This window comes from Gastrolobium bilobum, unplaced genomic scaffold (genome assembly GCF_033153095.1).
Source record: "Gastrolobium bilobum isolate Gb01-03AN ecotype WA unplaced genomic scaffold, APGP_CSIRO_Gbil_v1 utg19392, whole genome shotgun sequence".
NCBI classification, from domain to species: Eukaryota; Viridiplantae; Streptophyta; class Magnoliopsida; order Fabales; family Fabaceae; genus Gastrolobium; species Gastrolobium bilobum.
Window position 1 is genome coordinate 29,248 of NW_026899577.1, and position 19,913 is coordinate 49,160.

General features: G+C 32.4%; 3 protein-coding genes across 5 annotated transcripts; 2 read left to right on the forward strand and 1 right to left on the reverse strand.

Moving 5' to 3' along the window:
* Positions 1-960: 960 nt before the first annotated feature.
* LOC133291625 (peptidyl-prolyl cis-trans isomerase CYP19-4) lies at positions 961-3,620 on the reverse strand. 3 transcript variants are annotated; one of them, XM_061489909.1, is made up of 7 exons: positions 3,496-3,620; positions 3,124-3,202; positions 2,490-2,537; positions 2,383-2,406; positions 1,776-1,958; positions 1,591-1,666; positions 961-1,274 (listed from the first exon to the last, which is right to left on the reverse strand). In XM_061489909.1, exons 1-7 carry the CDS (start codon positions 3,559-3,561, stop codon positions 1,136-1,138), a joined length of 615 nt encoding a protein of 204 aa, XP_061345893.1. In that variant the 5' UTR covers positions 3,562-3,620; the 3' UTR covers positions 961-1,135. The 3 variants fall into 3 exon arrangements, with proteins under 3 accessions (XP_061345893.1, XP_061345895.1, XP_061345894.1); XM_061489911.1 differs by having other exon boundaries at positions 1,591-1,645; positions 1,785-1,958; positions 3,124-3,193; positions 3,496-3,586; XM_061489910.1 differs by having other exon boundaries at positions 3,124-3,193; positions 3,496-3,576.
* Positions 3,621-5,094: 1,474 nt separating this feature from the next.
* Positions 5,095-9,749, forward strand: LOC133291624 (E3 ubiquitin-protein ligase APD2-like). The gene is made up of 10 exons (XM_061489908.1): positions 5,095-5,580; positions 6,195-6,301; positions 6,408-6,533; positions 6,700-6,790; positions 7,234-7,308; positions 7,405-7,487; positions 7,957-8,103; positions 8,341-8,425; positions 8,526-8,877; positions 9,443-9,749. The coding sequence occupies exons 1-10, from the start codon at positions 5,286-5,288 to the stop codon at positions 9,516-9,518; spliced, it is 1,437 nt and encodes a 478-aa protein (XP_061345892.1). The 5' UTR covers positions 5,095-5,285; the 3' UTR covers positions 9,519-9,749.
* A 5,885-nt stretch (positions 9,750-15,634) lies between these two features.
* Positions 15,635-19,284, forward strand: LOC133291626 (uncharacterized). The gene is made up of 6 exons (XM_061489912.1): positions 15,635-15,976; positions 16,096-16,667; positions 17,046-17,235; positions 17,350-17,414; positions 17,770-17,980; positions 18,749-19,284. The coding sequence occupies exons 1-6, from the start codon at positions 15,875-15,877 to the stop codon at positions 18,998-19,000; spliced, it is 1,392 nt and encodes a 463-aa protein (XP_061345896.1). The 5' UTR covers positions 15,635-15,874; the 3' UTR covers positions 19,001-19,284.
* The last annotated feature ends 629 nt before the right edge of the window (positions 19,285-19,913 follow it).

Genomic DNA, 19,913 nt, shown 5'->3' on the forward strand with positions numbered 1-19,913 from the left:
TTTATTCTATTGTCAATGTGAATAAATTATCTACATTAAACTCAAAATAATGTTATTTTGAGACTGGAATTAAGATTTTTTATAATTATAATTTATTTTAAAGTTATAATAGTGATTTTAATTATAATTTCTTAATTTTTCAACCCAAAACAACATTATTTTTTAAGAGTGAATATAGATAATTTATCTAAATTAAATGTACTTTAATATTTGATCCCCGACATAGGCCTACAAATGGATTTTACACAGATCTTGCAAATGACAACTGTAGATACCTATTCAGGGGACACTAATTTATGTTTAATTAAATCAAAGGTAGCATTTAGTATACGCATTAAAATGAGATAAAACATAACATATGAATTCTAATTCAATTTTATGTTCCTTTTGGAGATAAAATTATCTCCCGTAAATTCAAAATAATATCATTTTGAGGTAGGAAGAAAAAAATTATAATAATAAAGATTAATATAATCCCATATAGAGATTAATGTTTCTTATATTGTTAGAGATAATTTCATATTTTACACACATAAAAATATGTGAAATCCATTTTTTTTCTCTTCTTTTCACATAGCCTCACATAGATTTCACACACTTTTATGTGTGTGTAAGAGATAATTTTATCTCTTACAACATAAGAAATATTAATCCCATATATATTATATATATATATGGGTCAGGATCATTTTACACCAATGTATGTTACACTCTCAATCTTGTCCACTGATCCCACTTATATCTAAGGGTTCAAATTTTTTAGTAATGTGAGTCATTGGATACAAATGGATCAATAGTCAAGATTGAGTGCAAGACTTCTAACTCTTACACCGGTGTAAGAATATCCTGTCCCTATATATAAATTTGATGCAATGTCAGTTTTATCTAGCTCAACAAACTCCAAATTAAGTGCTGCAGCTTATCTCCGATTGCATGTTCACTTAGATTTCAGTCTACAAATTTCATGTTCATAAATGCCATCTTTTGTCTTCTCATTAGAGGCAAGCATCTACCGAGTATCACAAATTAACCGTTGATCTATAAGTACGTGCTTATAAAACATAAGTAGTCTCGTTGATGGATTGGAAATGAAAACTCGATCACAACCTTGAGAATTGAGAAGTGCATCTATATTTCAGAGAGGTAGTTCACCACTGTCAGCAATCACAACCTTGCTCTTGGGAGTGCCACTTTGCTTTCCTTCAGCTTCAATCTTGTAAATAACATCCATTCCAGAAAGCACCTTTCCAAAAACAACATGCTTTCCATCCAACCTATCAAACAGATATATGCATTAATTAGTTGTTTCTTAATGCATGGCAACACTGCAGAATGAATCACAAGTGACTAATGAAATACAAAAGAAACTCGTTCGTATATCTTAAATCACATTACACACTCTGCATAATGGTTACAGGAAATATAGGCCCTACAAATTGATGAATGTCATGAGATCATAGCAGAATAAAATATTTCATTAACTACAGATATGCTTTAATATAATGAGAAAAACGAAACTGCAAGCAGTAGAACATAACATTTTGATATTTGTTTTCTTCTGCAATAAGTTATTGATCTAGATATAATTACCAGCTTGTTGTCACAGTCGTAATGAAAAATTGTGAGCCATTGGTATCAGGACCAGCGTTTGCCATTGATAGAAATCCTGTTCATACAGGAAAAAAAAAATTAATTAGATCATAGATTCATTTGAATTTATGATTAACATAAACATCTAAAACAATTAAAGAGAAAAATAGAAGAAACAATATTACCTGGTCCAGTATGCTTTAACTTGAAATTCTCATCAGCAAACTTCTCTCCATAAATTGATTCTCCACCCATCCCGTTGCCATGAGTAAAATCACCTCCTTGGATCATAAAGCTAGGTATAATTCTATGGAATGTGCTACCTTTGTAGTGAAGAGGCTTTCCACTTTTACCAGTTCCCTTCTCCCCTAATAATTTGGATTGGACCAGACAAAAGTACAAATATAAAATTTTTTAGATTATATATTTTAATTTGTAGGATGAACACAAGCACCTCACATTTTCAAAAAATTATATCTTTGTTCAATGTTATTAAGCAAGGGAGGATGAAATGCTATTAGATTCAAATATCAGTGAAATGAAACAAGCGAACAACACATAATCCACCTTAAGAACTTATTATGTCCTTATACATCTGTCCTCAATTAGTTCTCGTAAGTAGTGCGGTCTAATTACAGGCCAACTGTTACTCATCAGTTCTTTCATTAATGAATCGATTTAGTCACTTATTTCTGTAACACAGCTGAAGATGAAATCCATAGAAAAGCATTGAAACAAGTTCTCTGATTATATACTAAAAACAATACACAGAAGCAGCAGAAACAAGCTCACCTGTGCACAGAGCTCGAAAGTTTTCTGCAAAAAGGAAAATCAAAACAAAGCTTCAGCTAATGTTAATGATGATATGCAGCAAAATGTAGAGAATTTGAAAACCCAACCTGCAGTTTTTGGAACTGTCTTCCCAAAAAGACCAATCACAACACGACCTGGAAGTCAATGATCACAGCAAAAATACCAAAGGTCAAAATTTTGATACCAAAATTCCAGAAAAAAATAATAATGAAACAACGACTTATCTATCAACCATACTTCTAACAAAATGGTAGTGTTCACCTACCAACTCCCCAGCCGAGATAAGTTCTCCCAAGACTGACTCTACCTACCAAACTAACATATAAAGAAAAATAGAGAATTCTGATAATCACATCCAGTTCCACTCACATACCTTCAAATCACATCCATGAACCACATATCAAATTTATTTAAACCAATAATTTACCTATTATTAACCACTAAACGACCTATATTACATCACAAATCCCTTGGTTAATTATAATTTATAGGTAGATTGTTGGTTAAATAAGCTTGACATTTGGTTAATGGGAAGTGATTTGTGTGAAATTGTATGTGTAGCATTACTCAATTAGAATTTTAGAAGATTATTTTATGACAAAATCCAATACAAAAAAGAAAAAAGGAAAAGATGATTTCATCTTTCAACTCATTTTAAAACCATATCAAGCAAAGCAAAATATAGACAAAAAGGCATAACGAGGAGTTAGGCTTAAAGACCTGCAGCTTCTCCATCAATCTCAACATCAAAGTAAACTTTGTGGGTCACTTCCTTCAAATCCTCCTTTGACTTCTTTGCCTGTAAACCAAGACATTGGCCACAAAATTAAAAAAATAAAATAAAAAAGGGAAAAAAAATAAATTTTGTGCCAAACCCAATTGCAATCCAAACCAATTCTATCACTCGGAAGATTTTCTTTCAAAATCAACAAAATATAATAGATTTTTCCAATGAAAAAAATAGTGAAATGAACATCGATCTCAAGCTCAATTATTGACCAATTCCATGATCTCAAAAGGATTAACAAACGAAGATCAGATCATAAGCACAAATTAAATAAAAAGTTTTGAATAGGGAAACCGAGAGGGAACCTGGGTGAGAGCTAGGGTTCCTAAGAGGAGCAGTGTACAGAGCAGCAACGACGTCGTTTTTGCCATCTGTTTCCTTCCTTCTTTGTTCTATGATCTCAGTTTCGCCGCTAGACTTCGAGTGTGATGAGACTGTGTCATTTTATATGGGAACTCTTAGTTTGTCATTTGGACCAATGGATGTTCGACGCGTGGTATTTGTAAACTCTCTTCCAGTTTTGGGCTATCACTACTATTATTTCATCTAATTAATTATTCTCTAAAATCGAAAATAGTTATATTTATCTTATTCAATTTGATAACTCATATTTTTACACACATATAATAAAGATGAATCTCACCTTTATTTTTTTATCTTCAATCATTTATGAGTCTCTCTTATAATTTTGTTTCACTAACATAAGATAATTCATCTCCAACAACATAAGAAAAAGACTTCCCATATATATATATATGGATTTAATGTGTTTGAGTTAAATTTTTTATGGAGTTTGTTTTTCTCGTGTTACATGAGAAAACAAACTCTTCCTACACATATCATATAAAAAGGCGTCTCACTTTTTTTTTTAAATAAGTGAGTCTCACACTTGATGTATTTATGACATGAGATTAAAATTTTCTTACGACATAAGATTTATTCTTCCCATTTTTTATATATATAAAAGTGTGTGGATTTATTTATTTATTTTTCTCTTTTTTCTTTTCACATTGCTTTCCCACATATATATAAACTGTTTTTATAATAATATAAATGCCGCAATAATCTGTTTGTATTTTTATTTTTAAAAAAAAACACTAAAATATGCATTTTAAAATTTTAAGAATTCATCTTTGATTGTTGGAATGGGAAAACATTTTAAATTATTTAATCATTTATTTTTAAGTTACCAAACTGAGTTAGGGCAGGAGAGGTAAATATATTTTTAATAATGTAACAACAAATAATTAGGTGATAATGAAAAAAAAATTATATTAATATTGTGAAGTAAGAGATATTAGATAAGGAAAATTCGGATGAGAAAAAAATCTAAGTAGAAATCAGATTAGGGAGAAAATCAAGGAAAAGACCAAAGAATGTGTGTCAAAAAGAAGTCTTATATCATTAACAGGATATTACAAACTTTTAGTTTATAAATTTTTACAAATTACACTATGTATTTCGGAAAATACATTCTTAAATAAATGTATTCCTTGAAATACATAACGTAATTTGTAAGAGTTTAAAAATAAAAAATTTGTAAGATAATCGTCCCTGTTATTTATTAACATGATAATATTCATTAATATAACTTAAAATCAATTTGTAAGAGTAGAACAATGAATGAGAATTGATCTCGCACTGAACAAGAAAAAATGCATATAATTTAGAAAAGGAAAGCAAAAGAACAAATTGATTTTCCATCTAACTATACTTGATAGATAAACATCCCAAGACTTGAAAAGGTAATGGTCTTATTATTAATTGATTAAAAAATTGAGATTCCATCTAACTTTCACTTGTCTCAGCTACCAGTCACAATTAACATAAGATGTTCATAGTGCATAATAAGACTTCTTGTTGGTTACACACATATATCCAAATTTACCTTACTTTACAATCGCATTTTGCAATTCCAATGAATTCATTAGAATCATTCCATAATCTTCAGAGAGATTTTTTTTACAAACAAGTATCATATTTTGCTTTCATGTTGCTAACAAGAAGAGAAATTCAAATAATTATATATATTAGTATTATCCTTTTTCGGTTTTCATCTCTCTTATGAATCAGTTTGAAACTACATCATTGAAGAATGGAAGATCAACCATGTCATAACTCTCATGTATCAGCACCTTCTTCTTCTTCTTTAACTGCTGCCCCTCCTGAGAATCCATCTTCCTCCTCTTCTCCTTCTACTTCACAGTTGCAAGCAGATGAAGCTAACCAAGCAGGTGCAAATGAGAACAACCAACACAACCATCAGCACCAGCAACAACCGGCTAGCAGGTCTTATTGGGTCAACATTTCAATCACAAATCCGTCGAGGACTGCCATGAAGGATGATGTCTGGTACTGCATGGTTGTGCTAGCGACATTTTGGATCATTGGTTAGTTCATGATGAGCTTCACTACTTGTTCTTCTAGTATGAGATTGTTTGCAGATATCTTAATTATGTTTTTTGGTAAAGTTTCAAAAGGGGTAAGGGCAAATTCTAGAGCATAGGGCTCCCCGACTTTGCGATGGTAGGGGTAAGTGTAAAGAGAGCCTTTTTAATGGTTTATATTATTCTTTAACACACCCCGTCACATAAAGGACTTGAGCGTGAATATTGTACACGCCCAATTTTTCGTGAGTTGTGACCTCATGGTCATTACAATTCCAATACCATGTAAAAAAACAATTTAACCAAAAGCTTAAGCTGTTGGATGAGAACCTTTTTAATTATTTATATTATTCTCTAACATTATCTTTATACTTTTGTAAAGAGACTATTTTCTAGACTCAAATTTAGCAAAAGGGTACTAGTAAAACATTAGAAGATAGAAAAAAAATTACTTATTCATTATTTTGAACATGTTATGCTAGTGTTGATTAACCAGTTTATTCTGTTCATAACTTCAGATTCTTATAATATGTTGATTTTATATAATGAAATAGGAAATTTGATAACCATGTTGTGTATGAATTATTTATTTATTTTTCTCTCTTTCTTACAAGTAGCATCCGTTACTCTTGCACTTGGTATCTGCGGATCTGTAAGTTTACAATTGGGACCCTACTGCTCACGTTTGATAGATATCAACTCAGTATTAGTTCAGTCTGTCAAGGTGATTAAGCGATTTCTTTGTACCTTGTTTTTTCAACTAATGTACTCCTTTTGTTGCTTCTGGTGCTGTTGTTCTTCTGTAACAATTTTCTATGATTCATTAACAGGTGGAACAAATTGATAAGCCAAAACCTGGTCTACTGCTATATGGATTTGATAAACCCCCTCCACTAGATGTCAAAATCAATTGGACTGAGATGTATAATGCATCAATACCAGCAAAATTTCAAAAGGCATGTTCCCCTTTTGTAGGCTCTTTCTGTTTTTGGTGTTTTAGTCTAAAAGTTTGGCTTTACAGGTTTATGTGTTCTTACACTTTATAATCTTGCTATTCTTATGCAATATAACATCCTTGATACTCCATTTAATGGGGGTAGAACTGCATTTTATTTGATGTAGGAATGGATATTCTACCTGAACAAGGACTCCCAATTGGATGTTCTTTACAGTGTTAAGTCCCCAGCAGCTTTATTTCTCGTGATTTCTAAAGGTACTTTTCTACTTTTTGATTCAGATCAAGTTACAATTCAATTTTTCCTACTCTAGATTGAAAGGTTCACATCAACAATTTTATACAATTTTATACATCTTGACTGTTTGCATTATTGTTTTATAACTACTGTTTTTGGAACAAATGTGAATTTCCTTCTTCCTTTTTCAGTTCAAATACAACCATGGAATTCACAGTTTTACATCTTTCTTGTCATTTCTCAAGATAATTGTGTCAGAAAACTCTGACAAAACTTTCACGGTTTCCTGAACTTCATAGAATCTTAAGTTGGGAATCCTAACCAATATATGCTTAATGGATTCCTCCATGATAATGCAGTGCTAGCCTATTTTTCTACACCTAATTTAGGATGGTTATTTAACGTTTAATTACATATCTTTTTGCATGCATACTATGCATACTAATATTACATAAACACACAGGTAGAGAAGACCTTGTTGAATGGATAGAGAACCCATCAATCCCTAATGCAACATTTTACTGGAATACTATCTATGGTATATCTCACTTGGGTAAATTGCGTTAATCTGCTCCATTCTTTTTCTTTGATCTGACGTTATCATCCACATTTGTTTATTTAATTTGACTTACAGGAAGCGGCAGGATCACAAAAAAAATGTCACATTCACATAATTATTATGTGGCAGTTTGCAATATGAACCCTGAAAATGTGGAGGTGATGTATCAAACAATTAGTACTGTGATAAAATATATATTCATATTCTTCATTCAACTTCATATGGACATGTTGTAACTATTACAGCATAAGATGGATAAATATCTCTTAATTATGAAGTACTATAGTAAGGTATATGTGCTTTGGCCACTTTTTAGTTGCATACTATTCTTGAAAAGTTGTCCTATTAGTAATTATAGTACTTTATGTTTGTATACTCCACAAGCAGTTAGAAGATAGTTTCAACAATTTCTACATAAAAGATTAATCTTCAACTATATGTAATTACTGCATCCTTCAAGGGGAGCACATTTTGAATCTACATCAATAAATCAATACCAAGAATGTGTTTGTCATGTTAATTGGAAGCAGATAGAACCTCATAGTTTGCCTCTTTTCACTTGATGGGTTTGCTTTTCTCTTAAAAATATGAAAGTTATTTTTATTGCAATGTTATTGCTATGTGCAGGTAGAATTGAACTTCACTGTAAATGCACTTCTCTACAATACAACCAACACATACCACAGATGTTCCCTGGATAACGGCTTATGCAGATTAAACCTTTTTCTTTCGGAGTCAAGCACTGCAGTATTAACAACTCCAGGTCCTAGAGAGGTAAATTTATCTACTTACTTACTTTTATAATCATGATCAAAGATGTTATATTAGGATAAGATTTTATAAATACAATTTATCATTGACTTTGTTTCCACATCAAAACTCTTCAGCACAAATTCACAAGTAATCCAATGGTTATACACATTAGTTGTTTTTTATAGCATTTCCCTAATATAAATATTAGCATGTCCTATATATGGTGGTCTCAACATATGTAATTGGTCTATCTTTCAGGGTGTTTCCAATTCAAATGAAGAAGAATGGTTTGATGTGAAAGTGTCTTATGAACCAAGATGGATCATATTTTTCACAGTATCAGGTAACATAAGCTTTTAGGAACTTCTTATTTGTCAAAAGAACTTGACAAAAAGTCATGAAAGGACTCAATTTTTGAAATGTGCACTATGTAATTAATACAGGTGTGATAGCTGTGCTACTGTTGTTTGCTATGAGATTCTGCAAAATGTTACAAACTAATAGGGAAGAAAATGGAGGATTACAACAAGTGGAAGTGGTTTCAGAACGAACTCCACTGCTAAATAGTAAAGATGATGATCTTTCAAGCTGGGGTTCATCTTATGAATCTTTCTCTAATGAAGAAGAGGATCTCAAAGTAAGGCTTGCATTGAATGCTGATGAAGGAAAGCCAGTAATGGAAGGGGAAACTAGCAATAGTCTCCAGCATTTGTGTGTTATTTGCTTTGATGCTCCTAAGGATTGCTTCTTTCTCCCTTGTGGACATTGTGCAGCATGCTTTGCATGTGGAACAAGGTAACACACTCACTCTTTCATTTGTGGAACAGTGACCAAAGTGCCGCCGTTGGCAAAAAAAATTACTAAACTGTCACGTCAACAGTAAATTTTGTCAAAATGTCACGTGGCATATTTCGCTACACTGTGTAGCGAAATATGTGTGCAAATAATTCGCTACACAGTGTAGCGAAATATGCCATGTGTCAAACAGAGAGAATTTCGCTACACAGTGTAACGAAATTCTCCCCGTTTGACACGTGACATTTTTGGAAAAATTTACTGTTGACGTGACAGTCTGGTAATTTTTTTTGCCAACAGTGACAAAATGGTCACCGTTCCTTCATTTCTTCTTAATTTTTTTTCTGTCCACAAATTCGCCTTAAAAGTATCAATTAACATTTAACACGTACTTTTAAATGTGTGTTTGAATTAATTTATTTTAAAAAATATTTTATCTTAAGAAAATAATTATGAATTTCACTGCTTCTTGAGTTTAATGCCATTAGTTTGAAAACTTTTGGTAAAGAGAGTTTTGTATATAACATCAGTCTTGAGTTTACTGCCTACAATTGTCCCTCTGCAGAATTGCTGCAGAAGCTAGCACTTGTCCAATATGCAGAAGGAATATGAAGAAAGTAAGGAAAATTTTTACAGTGTAATTTAGATGTGTCATGAGTGTATATCACCCAAATCAAACAGGATTAAGTGAGTTTCCTTTCTTACCCTCCCTTTTATATAGAACAATAAAAGTTGACATATGGAAATATATCTGTGTATGTAAGGGAAAATAGGTAAGGTAGGATTGATTCACACTCTAGTTATTGTTCTATATAAGCTTATTAATTATAATATATAGGAGTTCATTTTTCCTTAATTAAATTACCTCTGAACCTGTGATTAATTTATATATAGTCTGATCTTTTGGCACTCTATTATGAAATAACAATCTCTTTTCTTTTCTTTTTTCTTCCTTTATTTGGAAACAGAGTATCCTTAAATTCTATTACATCAAAAACAGTAAAAAGAAAAAGAGCAAGCTTTTTTTTTTAGTGGTTTTTTTTTTTATACGAAAGAGCAAGCGTTTTTAATCCAACTTTATATACCAAATTAGAGTCTTTTTGAGTAATTAAATCTCTTAATATATTCTCTTTTAAAGGACATTTTAATTTTTAAATTTAAATTCTCTTAAACAACTTATGAATTTTGTTATAATTTGAAACATTTTTTCTGGTAATTTTTTTTTTATATTTCACTTAAGGGAGTAGTGTTTGTCTTTTAGAAGAATATAGAATTGTGTCATTTAGTCAAAATTATTATATTTTATGGCGTGTAACAGAAATCAAGATTGGAGCAAGTGATAGGTTTTTTTTTTCATTTTAATTTTAAAAAATATTAGTTTTAATCAAAATAATTGTCCTTTAAAATAATAAATATTTTTTCTTTCACTTAAATTTAAAATTACTCGTGAAATGCTTTTAAAATTAATGTGATAGATGATAGCAATTATACTTCTCATATTATTGTAAAAAAAGTTCTCTCACAGCAGACACATTTATTGAAGGGGAATGATTCGTTTACAATTTTTTTTTATAAATTACACTATGTTCTCTCGGGAGAACATAGTATAATCTACTGTTATCTCGGAAAAATATAGTTTAGTTTGTAAGAGTTTATAAACAAAAAATTTATAAATATAACTCTCCCTTTAATTAAGATATGACATTATATCCTGACATTTTTTCTTAAAAAAAATTAATACATCCACTGCTGATGAAAAAGCAAACCCATAAACGATAGTTCAAGTTAACTTTTCATCAAGATTGTACTGAAAAAAATTCTCATCAAAATGGAAAGCCCACTAAACTAGAGCAACTTTAGTCACCTCTTACATTAAAGTACTTTCACAAAAGGAATAAAAGCACTATAAAACAACAAACTCATCACATTTCGTCGGAACATCACTGAGCAACATACAATTACCCCCAGCAAACAAACTTCTCCCAGAAACCCACCTGTAACTAATACTTCATACCTTCCAAAATTGGCCGAATTTCCATAACCCCCAATGCTTCATTGTGTACCAGTTTTTAATTTTAATAGTAACAATTACCACTTAGCAAAACAGGTTATGGTTTTGAGGAATATAAGAGAAAATATTATCACAGATTACAAGTTTTCAATCTTATATATACATAAAGGATAAGTTTGACATTTTAAATGTATATTTACAATATTAATTCAAGGGATAAGGAACTTGTTCCTTTTAATTATCGTAAGAATGGAGAAAATGGTCTTAGAAGAACTGTCACCTATAATGAATTCGAATGTACTCGAATTGGATTAACCATTAAGAAATAATAAATTTTACATTTGATTTTAATCACTAAAAATAACAAATTTCTTACACCAATGTAAAAATGGTTTTGGACAAGTTATTCTTACATCTGTGTGTAAGAAACAATAAATTTTAGCCTCAATTTTAACCATTAATCTTTTTATATCTAGTATTCTAGCAGCTCATATATCTAATAAATAAAAATTATACGTGGCTTCTTTTAAAGTGGCTTCTTTTAAAGGACATTTACAAAACACATAAATGAGGGTGAATAGGTGTTCTAACTTTTTAAAAAACTTTTTATGCGTGGATCTTTAAATTTGAATAACCTCTTGTTTCCAATTCTAGAAACACCATGAACACATTCAATCCAAGCCAACCAAGCTACGTTGCATGAGACACAGGCAACTTCAACAAATAAGCATACATAATTTTTTTTTTTTTTTTTTGATAACAAGCATACATAATTTAACAAATATGAAAGGTGACTCAAAGGATTTTCTAAACACATTTTCACTGTTTAAATATCATCCTTAGTATATTTTACAACATACACTAAACCTCAATTACTCTTTAACAAAGGAAATTCATAAAGGAGAGGGTTTCTTACCACCAATCACACCACAATGGCCCAAGGAATGCTTTCCAAGCCACCAATGGAGCAAAACAACACTCCAAGCCTTCCTACCAACAATGGGGCGCCACTTTAAAAGAGGAAAATCTCCTCATACAACAGTTTTCAATGGAGTTTCTTAGGTGGGTTGAGTTCTACTGGTGTTTCTACGCACTTTTGTAGTTGGAACCAATTGATTTCACTCTCTCTAGCTCACTCTAGGTTTTCGAGCTCTCAAACCCCTAAAAAATGGCCTCCTCTGTGTACTTCTCCTTCTTTCCTCGATTCTGTCTAATTTTAAGTTACTTTGCATCTCCTTTTCCTGATTTTGTGTTCGTCTCCTCCTTTACTCTATGCTCGTTAAAGCCCTCGTTCAAGCGAGCACATCAGCAAGGAGTAGCTAACAATGGCTTTTTACATCTTTTGTCATTTTCTCACTTAATCACACTTAACTATTTCAAAAATGGATTTTCCTCATAAACAATACTCCACATTGATTAAACTAAGTATTACACTTATTTTATCTACATTGTGTTTGATTAACAATTAATCTAATTAAATTAAGTCCCTCACTTAATTAATCCTCATTATACATGATTAAATTATTAATCCAATGCAATTAGACATTTTACAATTTAGAGTTATTACAGAGAACGTATCTTAGTAATTATTCAAAGTATTTACACAGCTATACACTTTCTTATGTAAAACAGAAAACAATTAACGTCCAATGATAAGAAAAACAATTAAATGCTACAACACTTAAATCAGATAAAGTAAACATGCTACAACACTTTTTAAAACAACAGAAAACAACTATAGCAATTTAAACTAGATACAATGTTACTTTCAATCTATATTAAAAAAATTCAGAATTTAAAAAGATCAATAAGAGAGAAAGACACACAATATATCTTGGTTCACACCTCATAGTGCAATGGGATGCTACGTCCAGACTGAAGTACTTGCAGATATTTTATTGATCACAAAACAGTGTTTTACAAACACGCGTCACACACTCAATCAATCAAAATACCAAAAATTATCCTAGTGCCTACACTGCTCTAAACTCCAAGATTTCTCTTCAGTCGAACCTAGGGATTCACCAAGTCTTCTCACACAAGAACTCCACATTCTCTAGTGGATTCTAGAGGTTCCAAGCCTTGAGAACAATCTCAAGCCAAGCAAAGGGTCGTCAACCCTCTTGGTTGCACCCAACACGCCTAAGACAAAATTTTCACACACACAGAAACTTCACTTTAACACACAATACATTGTTCAGATTTATCACAGGAGAAATATTCAAAAATTATGTGTCCTACCACTAGGTGTGTTAACGGGCCGAGCCAGCCGAGCTTTGGTCTTAAAAGGCTAAGCCTGTGTTTGAATGTGTCAGCCTGACCAAGCCTGTTACCTGTTATAAATATGATTATTGGCCTGTGGCCTGACTTATTTACAAAAAACAAAAGCCTGATTTAGCATGTTTAAAAAAAATAGACAACAAAAATTTATCTAAACAGAATATACAATCAATAACACTAGTAATTTCATAAATATTTATAAATTTAATGTATATCCAAACAGCATAATATAAAAAAAATTATTTAAAAAGTCTGTTTAATTGTACAAAAAAAAAGTCTGTTTAACCAATAAAATGAGATGAAATGGATTGAGGAGAAATAGAGAGCTATTACAAGTAGTATAAAAAATATAAAATAAAAAAAAATATACTAAGGCAGTCTGAGAGGCTCTAAGACCGAACTTTTGAATTTGAGCCTTAGACTTTTTTATTAAACGAGCTTTTATACAAGTTCAAGTCTAGTGCCAACAACTAATTTTAGACATGTAAGCTCAGATCTTCACGAGTCGAGCCAAAGGCCCCGGTTCCTTTAGCACCCCTACCTATCACGCTAGATATATCACATTAAAGCACAACCCAAGCTCTAAAAATATATGTCAAATGCAGAGATTCAAGATAATGACATTTGTATCAAAATCTCTAAAATTAATCCATCAAGAAATCTGGACATCTCACCATAAACCACCAAAACAATATACAAACCAAAAATTATAAGTTTCAAGCATATACTGCTAAAAATCCCAAGAGTCGGATTTGATATGCTTACTCAAGAATCCTCGAAATTTCAGAATAGTGAACAACAAAGGCAATTAAGTTTCAAGAATATACCACAATGAAGACACGGAATTATTGTTTCAAAGAACCTCAGATTTTCAGCGAACAAATAATGTCACGTGAAATTCAAAACAAAAAGCAAGTAGGACGGTGAAAAGTTTAAAGGATGTCATAAATTCAAACCTCACTCTTATTATTATATGAGAAATGATATATTTATAAATTTTTTATTTATAAATTATACTATATCTTATCGGTAAGATATTTTTAAGTGAAGTCTTACCGATAAGATATAGTGTAATTTATAAAGTTGTAAAAAAAAAGTTTGTGAATATAATTTTCCTCTTATTATATATATAAAAGGTTAGGACATTATAACAATTAATTAATTAGTGTTACTACTAATGATATAACCAATTAATTTTACCGTTACATCTATTATATTGATCCAACGGTTATATTTATTTTTGTATGGTTATGATTTTCCATATTTAATATTTTATATTTATTTTTACCTTTGTATAGTTATTATTTTTCATATTTATTGTTTTCACATTAAATATGAGAAATTATAACCATATAAGGATGAAAATAATATAATCGTTAGATCAACATAATTAACTTAACAGTGAAATTGATTAGTAATAACCATAATTATTTGTTACAATATCCTATCCTATATAACAAAGCAAAATAAAATAATAGCTTTGGGCAAAAGTAAACTTCTACAGAGTATAGTCAGCAACTGCATAATGGGAGCAAAGTTTATGAGCTCGGGAGCATAAATAATTGGGTTTTATGTTTATCATGTAACATGATATAACATCACTTTCCTACACACACATTAAAGAGGTGAGATCCACATATTTTTCTTTCTCTTTCATCATTCCACTTTCTCTCTCCATTTTTGTGTTTGTGTTGGAAACAACACTTAATTCATGTAACATAACACTAATAAAACCCTAAATAATTTGGTGGAAATGTGATGAGAGAAAGAGAGAAAACATTGAGGAGAGAGGAGAGAGGCGAGAGGCGAGAGGCGAGAGAAAAAAATTTAATTCATGTGTCAATTTTTTAATGGAAGGACTATAGTAGTCCTAGATCACGTTAAAAAATTCTGCATAATAAAATGGAAGAGAAGCCGTTACCAACACAATAAATAAAAATGAGAATGACTTTATTCAGGAAGCTTGACCTAACTTTATCCAGGAAGCTCAAATGGCTTGAATGAGGAAGTCTGACCTCTTGCACCAGAGTGCTATTTTTCAAATAAATTTTCTGATTATATTTATTCAAATACTTGTTTAAATAGATAATACAAGACAATCTTAAAAATAACTATTCACTAGTACTAGATAAACTACATTAATAACTATAACCTATCATTTAGGAATGTTGAAATAGAAATAACTACCCGCTACTTAAATAACTCAACCATTCAAAAAATAATAAAATAAAAACTAAAAACCGTAACAGAAGCATTCCAAGCGACCTTGGTGGCAGTAAAATTGGAAGAAACAGCGAAGTGGCCCAACAACAGCAAGTGAAGTTAATCTTTGTTTGGCTATCTCGTTCGCCATGTGTTTGTATAATTTCCAAACCGAGTGGCTCTACTTTTTTCACTGTGTGATGCAATCATGCAGCACCAGACACAACAAAGTTGAATAATCACTTCACTCATTTCAACCCTTAACCCACGTGGCCTCCATCATATGCATTGCATTTGCATTTGCATGCGCAATAATATTGGTAGGGCCCTTTCACCACCACGAGAGAATTCAGAAGAAAGAGTCATCTCTTTTTTCCAAATTAGGACCCCCTCTTTTTCCCGCAACAAACAAACTTCACCGCTCTCAAACCCAACACACACAATGTACCAAAACTCTTACTTTTCTTCTTCTTCTTCTTTCCCATTATCACTTCTTATTCTCCAATGGGACTCTCTTCAAAACACTCACCTCGCTCCCCCACTTACCTCTTCCCCTGTGTCATCGCCCTCTGTTTCTTCTCCCTCACCGCAATCTTTCTCTACAAGGTCATTCCTTTTCCCTTCTTTCTCCTTACCCATTTTCCCTTTTCACCTCTTGTTTTATTTTCTCTCGTTTTTATGCCTTTTCACACCTTTTTTCTTCTCTGGGTAATTTCATCGAACAGGTGGACGACGTTGCTTGCAAAACCGGAACGGTGGTGGGTCACAACCTAGAACCGACGCCGTGGCACGTTTTCCCTCACAAGGCCTTCGACGAAGAGACACGCCAACGCCGCAACTACAAAATCATACAATGCTCCTACCTCACTTGCCGTTACGCTCCCTCTGGCGGCGTAACGGCACGGCGTTTCGCCTCCGCCGGGGTGAATTGCCCGGATTTTTTCCGGGCAATCCGTAAGGACCTGGAGCCTTGGGCGGCGACGCGGATCTCGAAGGCGCATTTGGAGGAGGCGCAGCAGTATGCGGCGTTCAGAGTGGTGATTGTTGGAGGGAAGATGTTTGTGGATTGGTACTATGCTTGTGTTCAGAGCAGGGCCATGTTCACTGTGTGGGGTTTGTTGCAGCTTTTGAAAAGGTACCCTGGTTTGGTTCCTGATGTGGATTTGATGTTTGATTGCATGGACAAGCCTATTATTAACAGAACTGAACATAGCTCAATGCCTTTGCCACTCTTTCGCTATTGCACCACAAAGGAACACTTTGACATCCCTTTCCCTGATTGGTCTTTCTGGGGTTGGTAAGTCTTTAATTTGGATCCTGTCAAAATGTTACCTTTTTTTTTTTTTTTTTTTTCTCATTGCTTTGTATGTTTCATTCAATTCAATGCCTTTCAATTTTTCATTCAGTTATTTGTTTATTGGATGGAACAAATAAGGGTATCTTCACCTTGATTTAAATTAAAAAGTGCATTCTGATCTTAGTTCCCTGATCTGTTTACTTTATAAACAAGCTCACTTTATTGGATTTTTTATTTATTTTAAATGACAGAACTAGGAGTAACGTAAATGATCTATGTTGATGTTTATGATCTAATGAGAAGCGTATGTTGGTGGCTTATAATTTGGGTGTGTTGTTTTGATGTAACTCATCTTTATGTTAAACATTTGTTGCTCAGGTCAGAGATAAACATACAACCCTGGCAGGAGGAGTTCCCAGATATCAAGCGAGGTTCTCAAGCTGTGAGTTGGAAAAATAAGTATCCGCTGGCATACTGGAAAGGAAACCCAGATGTTTCATCTCCCCTTCGTACTGAATTACTTACATGTAATAATTCTAGGGAGTGGGGAGCACAAATTATGCGTCAGGTTGGGTTAAATTACCTTATTCAGGATTTGGGGCTTAATAATGTTTGGTAATTTCAATATGCTGTGTGTACCAAATTTTAGTTGTCTGATGTGATATCTTGCTATGCAATGTAGGATTGGGGTGAAGCAGCTAGAACTGGCTTTAAGCAGTCAAAACTTTCAAGTCAGTGTAATCACCGGTGAGTGCACCTTTTGTCTGCATCTTAGAGCATTATTCTGAAGCCAATGCTACCGGTTTCACTTAAGATGATGTACAATCTGATTTGATGGGTCACAATGCACCCAAAATATAATTGGATTCTTTTGAACGGTTAATAGTGCAAATGATAAAAGAGCTGCAGAAGTTTCTTTATTATAATAATGCTTAAACATGCATAAAAGAGAAAATTAAAAAGATAAGTTACGCAGTATTGGAATGTCATTTGGTTATAAGTTCCATTTTAAAAAGTCATGTTTTTACCGATTAGGATGTTTTTATCATGCCGCTGATTATTGCTGTTGCCCTCACTCTCTTTAAATGTCTTCTTCCTGCAGGTATAAGATCTATGCTGAAGGGTATGCATGGTCTGTGAGTTTGAAATATATTCTCTCATGTGGTTCTGTTGCACTAATTATATCACCCCAGTATGAAGATTTTTTCAGTCGTGGCCTTATTCCAAAGCAAAACTTTTGGCTTGTTGATCCTCTAGATCTATGTCCATCTATAAAGAATGCTGTAGAATGGGGAAACGCACACCCAGATGAGGTATTTCTTTTCTCATTTTATTTTTTTGTATTCCTGTCATTTAGTTTTGATCCATGAGGAACAATATAGTGCTGTACCTTCTCTCCAATTCATTAACTTTTTACTTTTTATTTTTAAAGAAAAGAGAATTATTTTTTTTACCTCCCATGTATTTGGTGTACTGTAATAGCCTTTGTATTGTGAAAACCGACTCAAAACACACTGGTATTTACAAAAGAAGCTACAATTAAAATTCTTAGATGTGGTCGTCAAGTCTTACAATTCATTAAAGAAGACATTAGCACAGAGAGGTTGAGATCAAAAGCCATTGCACATGTTTAGCCTTATATGTTGAGAAAAATTATGAACTCGTCCATTTTGTGTTGAAATTTTTGCTTGGTTCAACTGCTTAAAATGAACATGATCTATTCCTTCAATATATAAGGAAGGACATGTTTATTTTAGGAATGACATTTGATCTCATAGCATTCATGAGTTTATGGAATAATAAATTACTGCTTAAATACATACAACATTTGACCTCAAAACATTCATGAGCTAATGGAACAATAAAGTAGTGCTTAAATACATACAAGATGCCATGCCAAGAAACATGCAAGTTACGATCCCTTATCTTAGCTGCCTATCAGTATTATACTTAAGATTTATGACTGCAGTTAATCGTGAGTTTCCTGCTACTTCAACTATTGAACTTTCTTTCTAAGATTTGTATGAGAAACAGTTCCAATGAATTTGATTATTTATATAGTTGGTTCTGTATTGCTATAGGCTGAGGCTATAGGGAAAAGAGGCCAGGATTTTATGGAAAGCTTGAACATGGATCGAATTTATGATTACATGTTCCACCTTATTTCGGAATACTCAAAACTTCTAGACTTCAAGCCTACTCCATCATCAACTGCCCTGGAAGTTTGCGCAGAATCGGTGCTTTGCTTTGCTGATGAAAAGCAGAGGATATTCCTCAATAAATCAACTGCTTACCCTTCGCAAACTCCTCCCTGCACTCTCAAACCTGCATAGAGTTACTTCACTTGCATTTTACAGCACAAAAATACTAAACAAAGGATGTGGATCATACAACACCACATGAAATCACAGTGAACTGGCTTATACTACAGTGAGTGCCATTGTTGGTGTCAAAAGAAAAGTACGTTATAAAATTTTGTAAATTTTTAGTACCTTGTAGGTCATTATTTACGGGATTTAGCTTTTTTAATAGGTCATCATTGAACAGAGCAAACAGCACGGGAATTCTCATTTTCATTTCTTTCCCATGTCATTCTTTTGTTTCTCTCTCTCTCTCTCTCTCTGCATAAACTTTTAAAAACAACCAAATTAAGATAAATCCGTTTGAGCCAATATACAATGTTGTAACTTGAGGAAAATTCTAGGTAGAAATTATTCACAGTTAATGTTTGGGAAGTTCACATGACTATCTTTCTCATCATAATGGAGATTCATATTACAGTCTTTAAGTTTTAAATATCTCTGATGCTCCACTATCTCCAACAAAGAAGATAGTGGAAAAATTGCTTACTTGGCCAATTTATTGATAAGTTTTTCATATAATCTGTAATATGTACGTTTGTTTAAGGAGTAATGAATAGAACATCTGAGAAAATCTTGAGTGTATAATCAAATGTAGAGTCACCACAAAGTTTTTGGCTGAGCTAATGGCTCGTGTATAGATTTTGAAATTGATGCATATTTAAATTCAAAAGCTATAGCTCAATAGAGGCTTGCCGTTATAAACATGGTTTAAATAACCAGTATATAATTAGGAACATGGAAATTTGTACAAATATCACTTATTAAGTTGTAACAACGTCTACTAATCTACCAAGTAATATACCAGAAAAAGAAAGGATAAAAAAGCAAACGTTTTGGTCATTCAGAAGATAATGGAATTACATTGGGGAAGTTTACAAGCAAG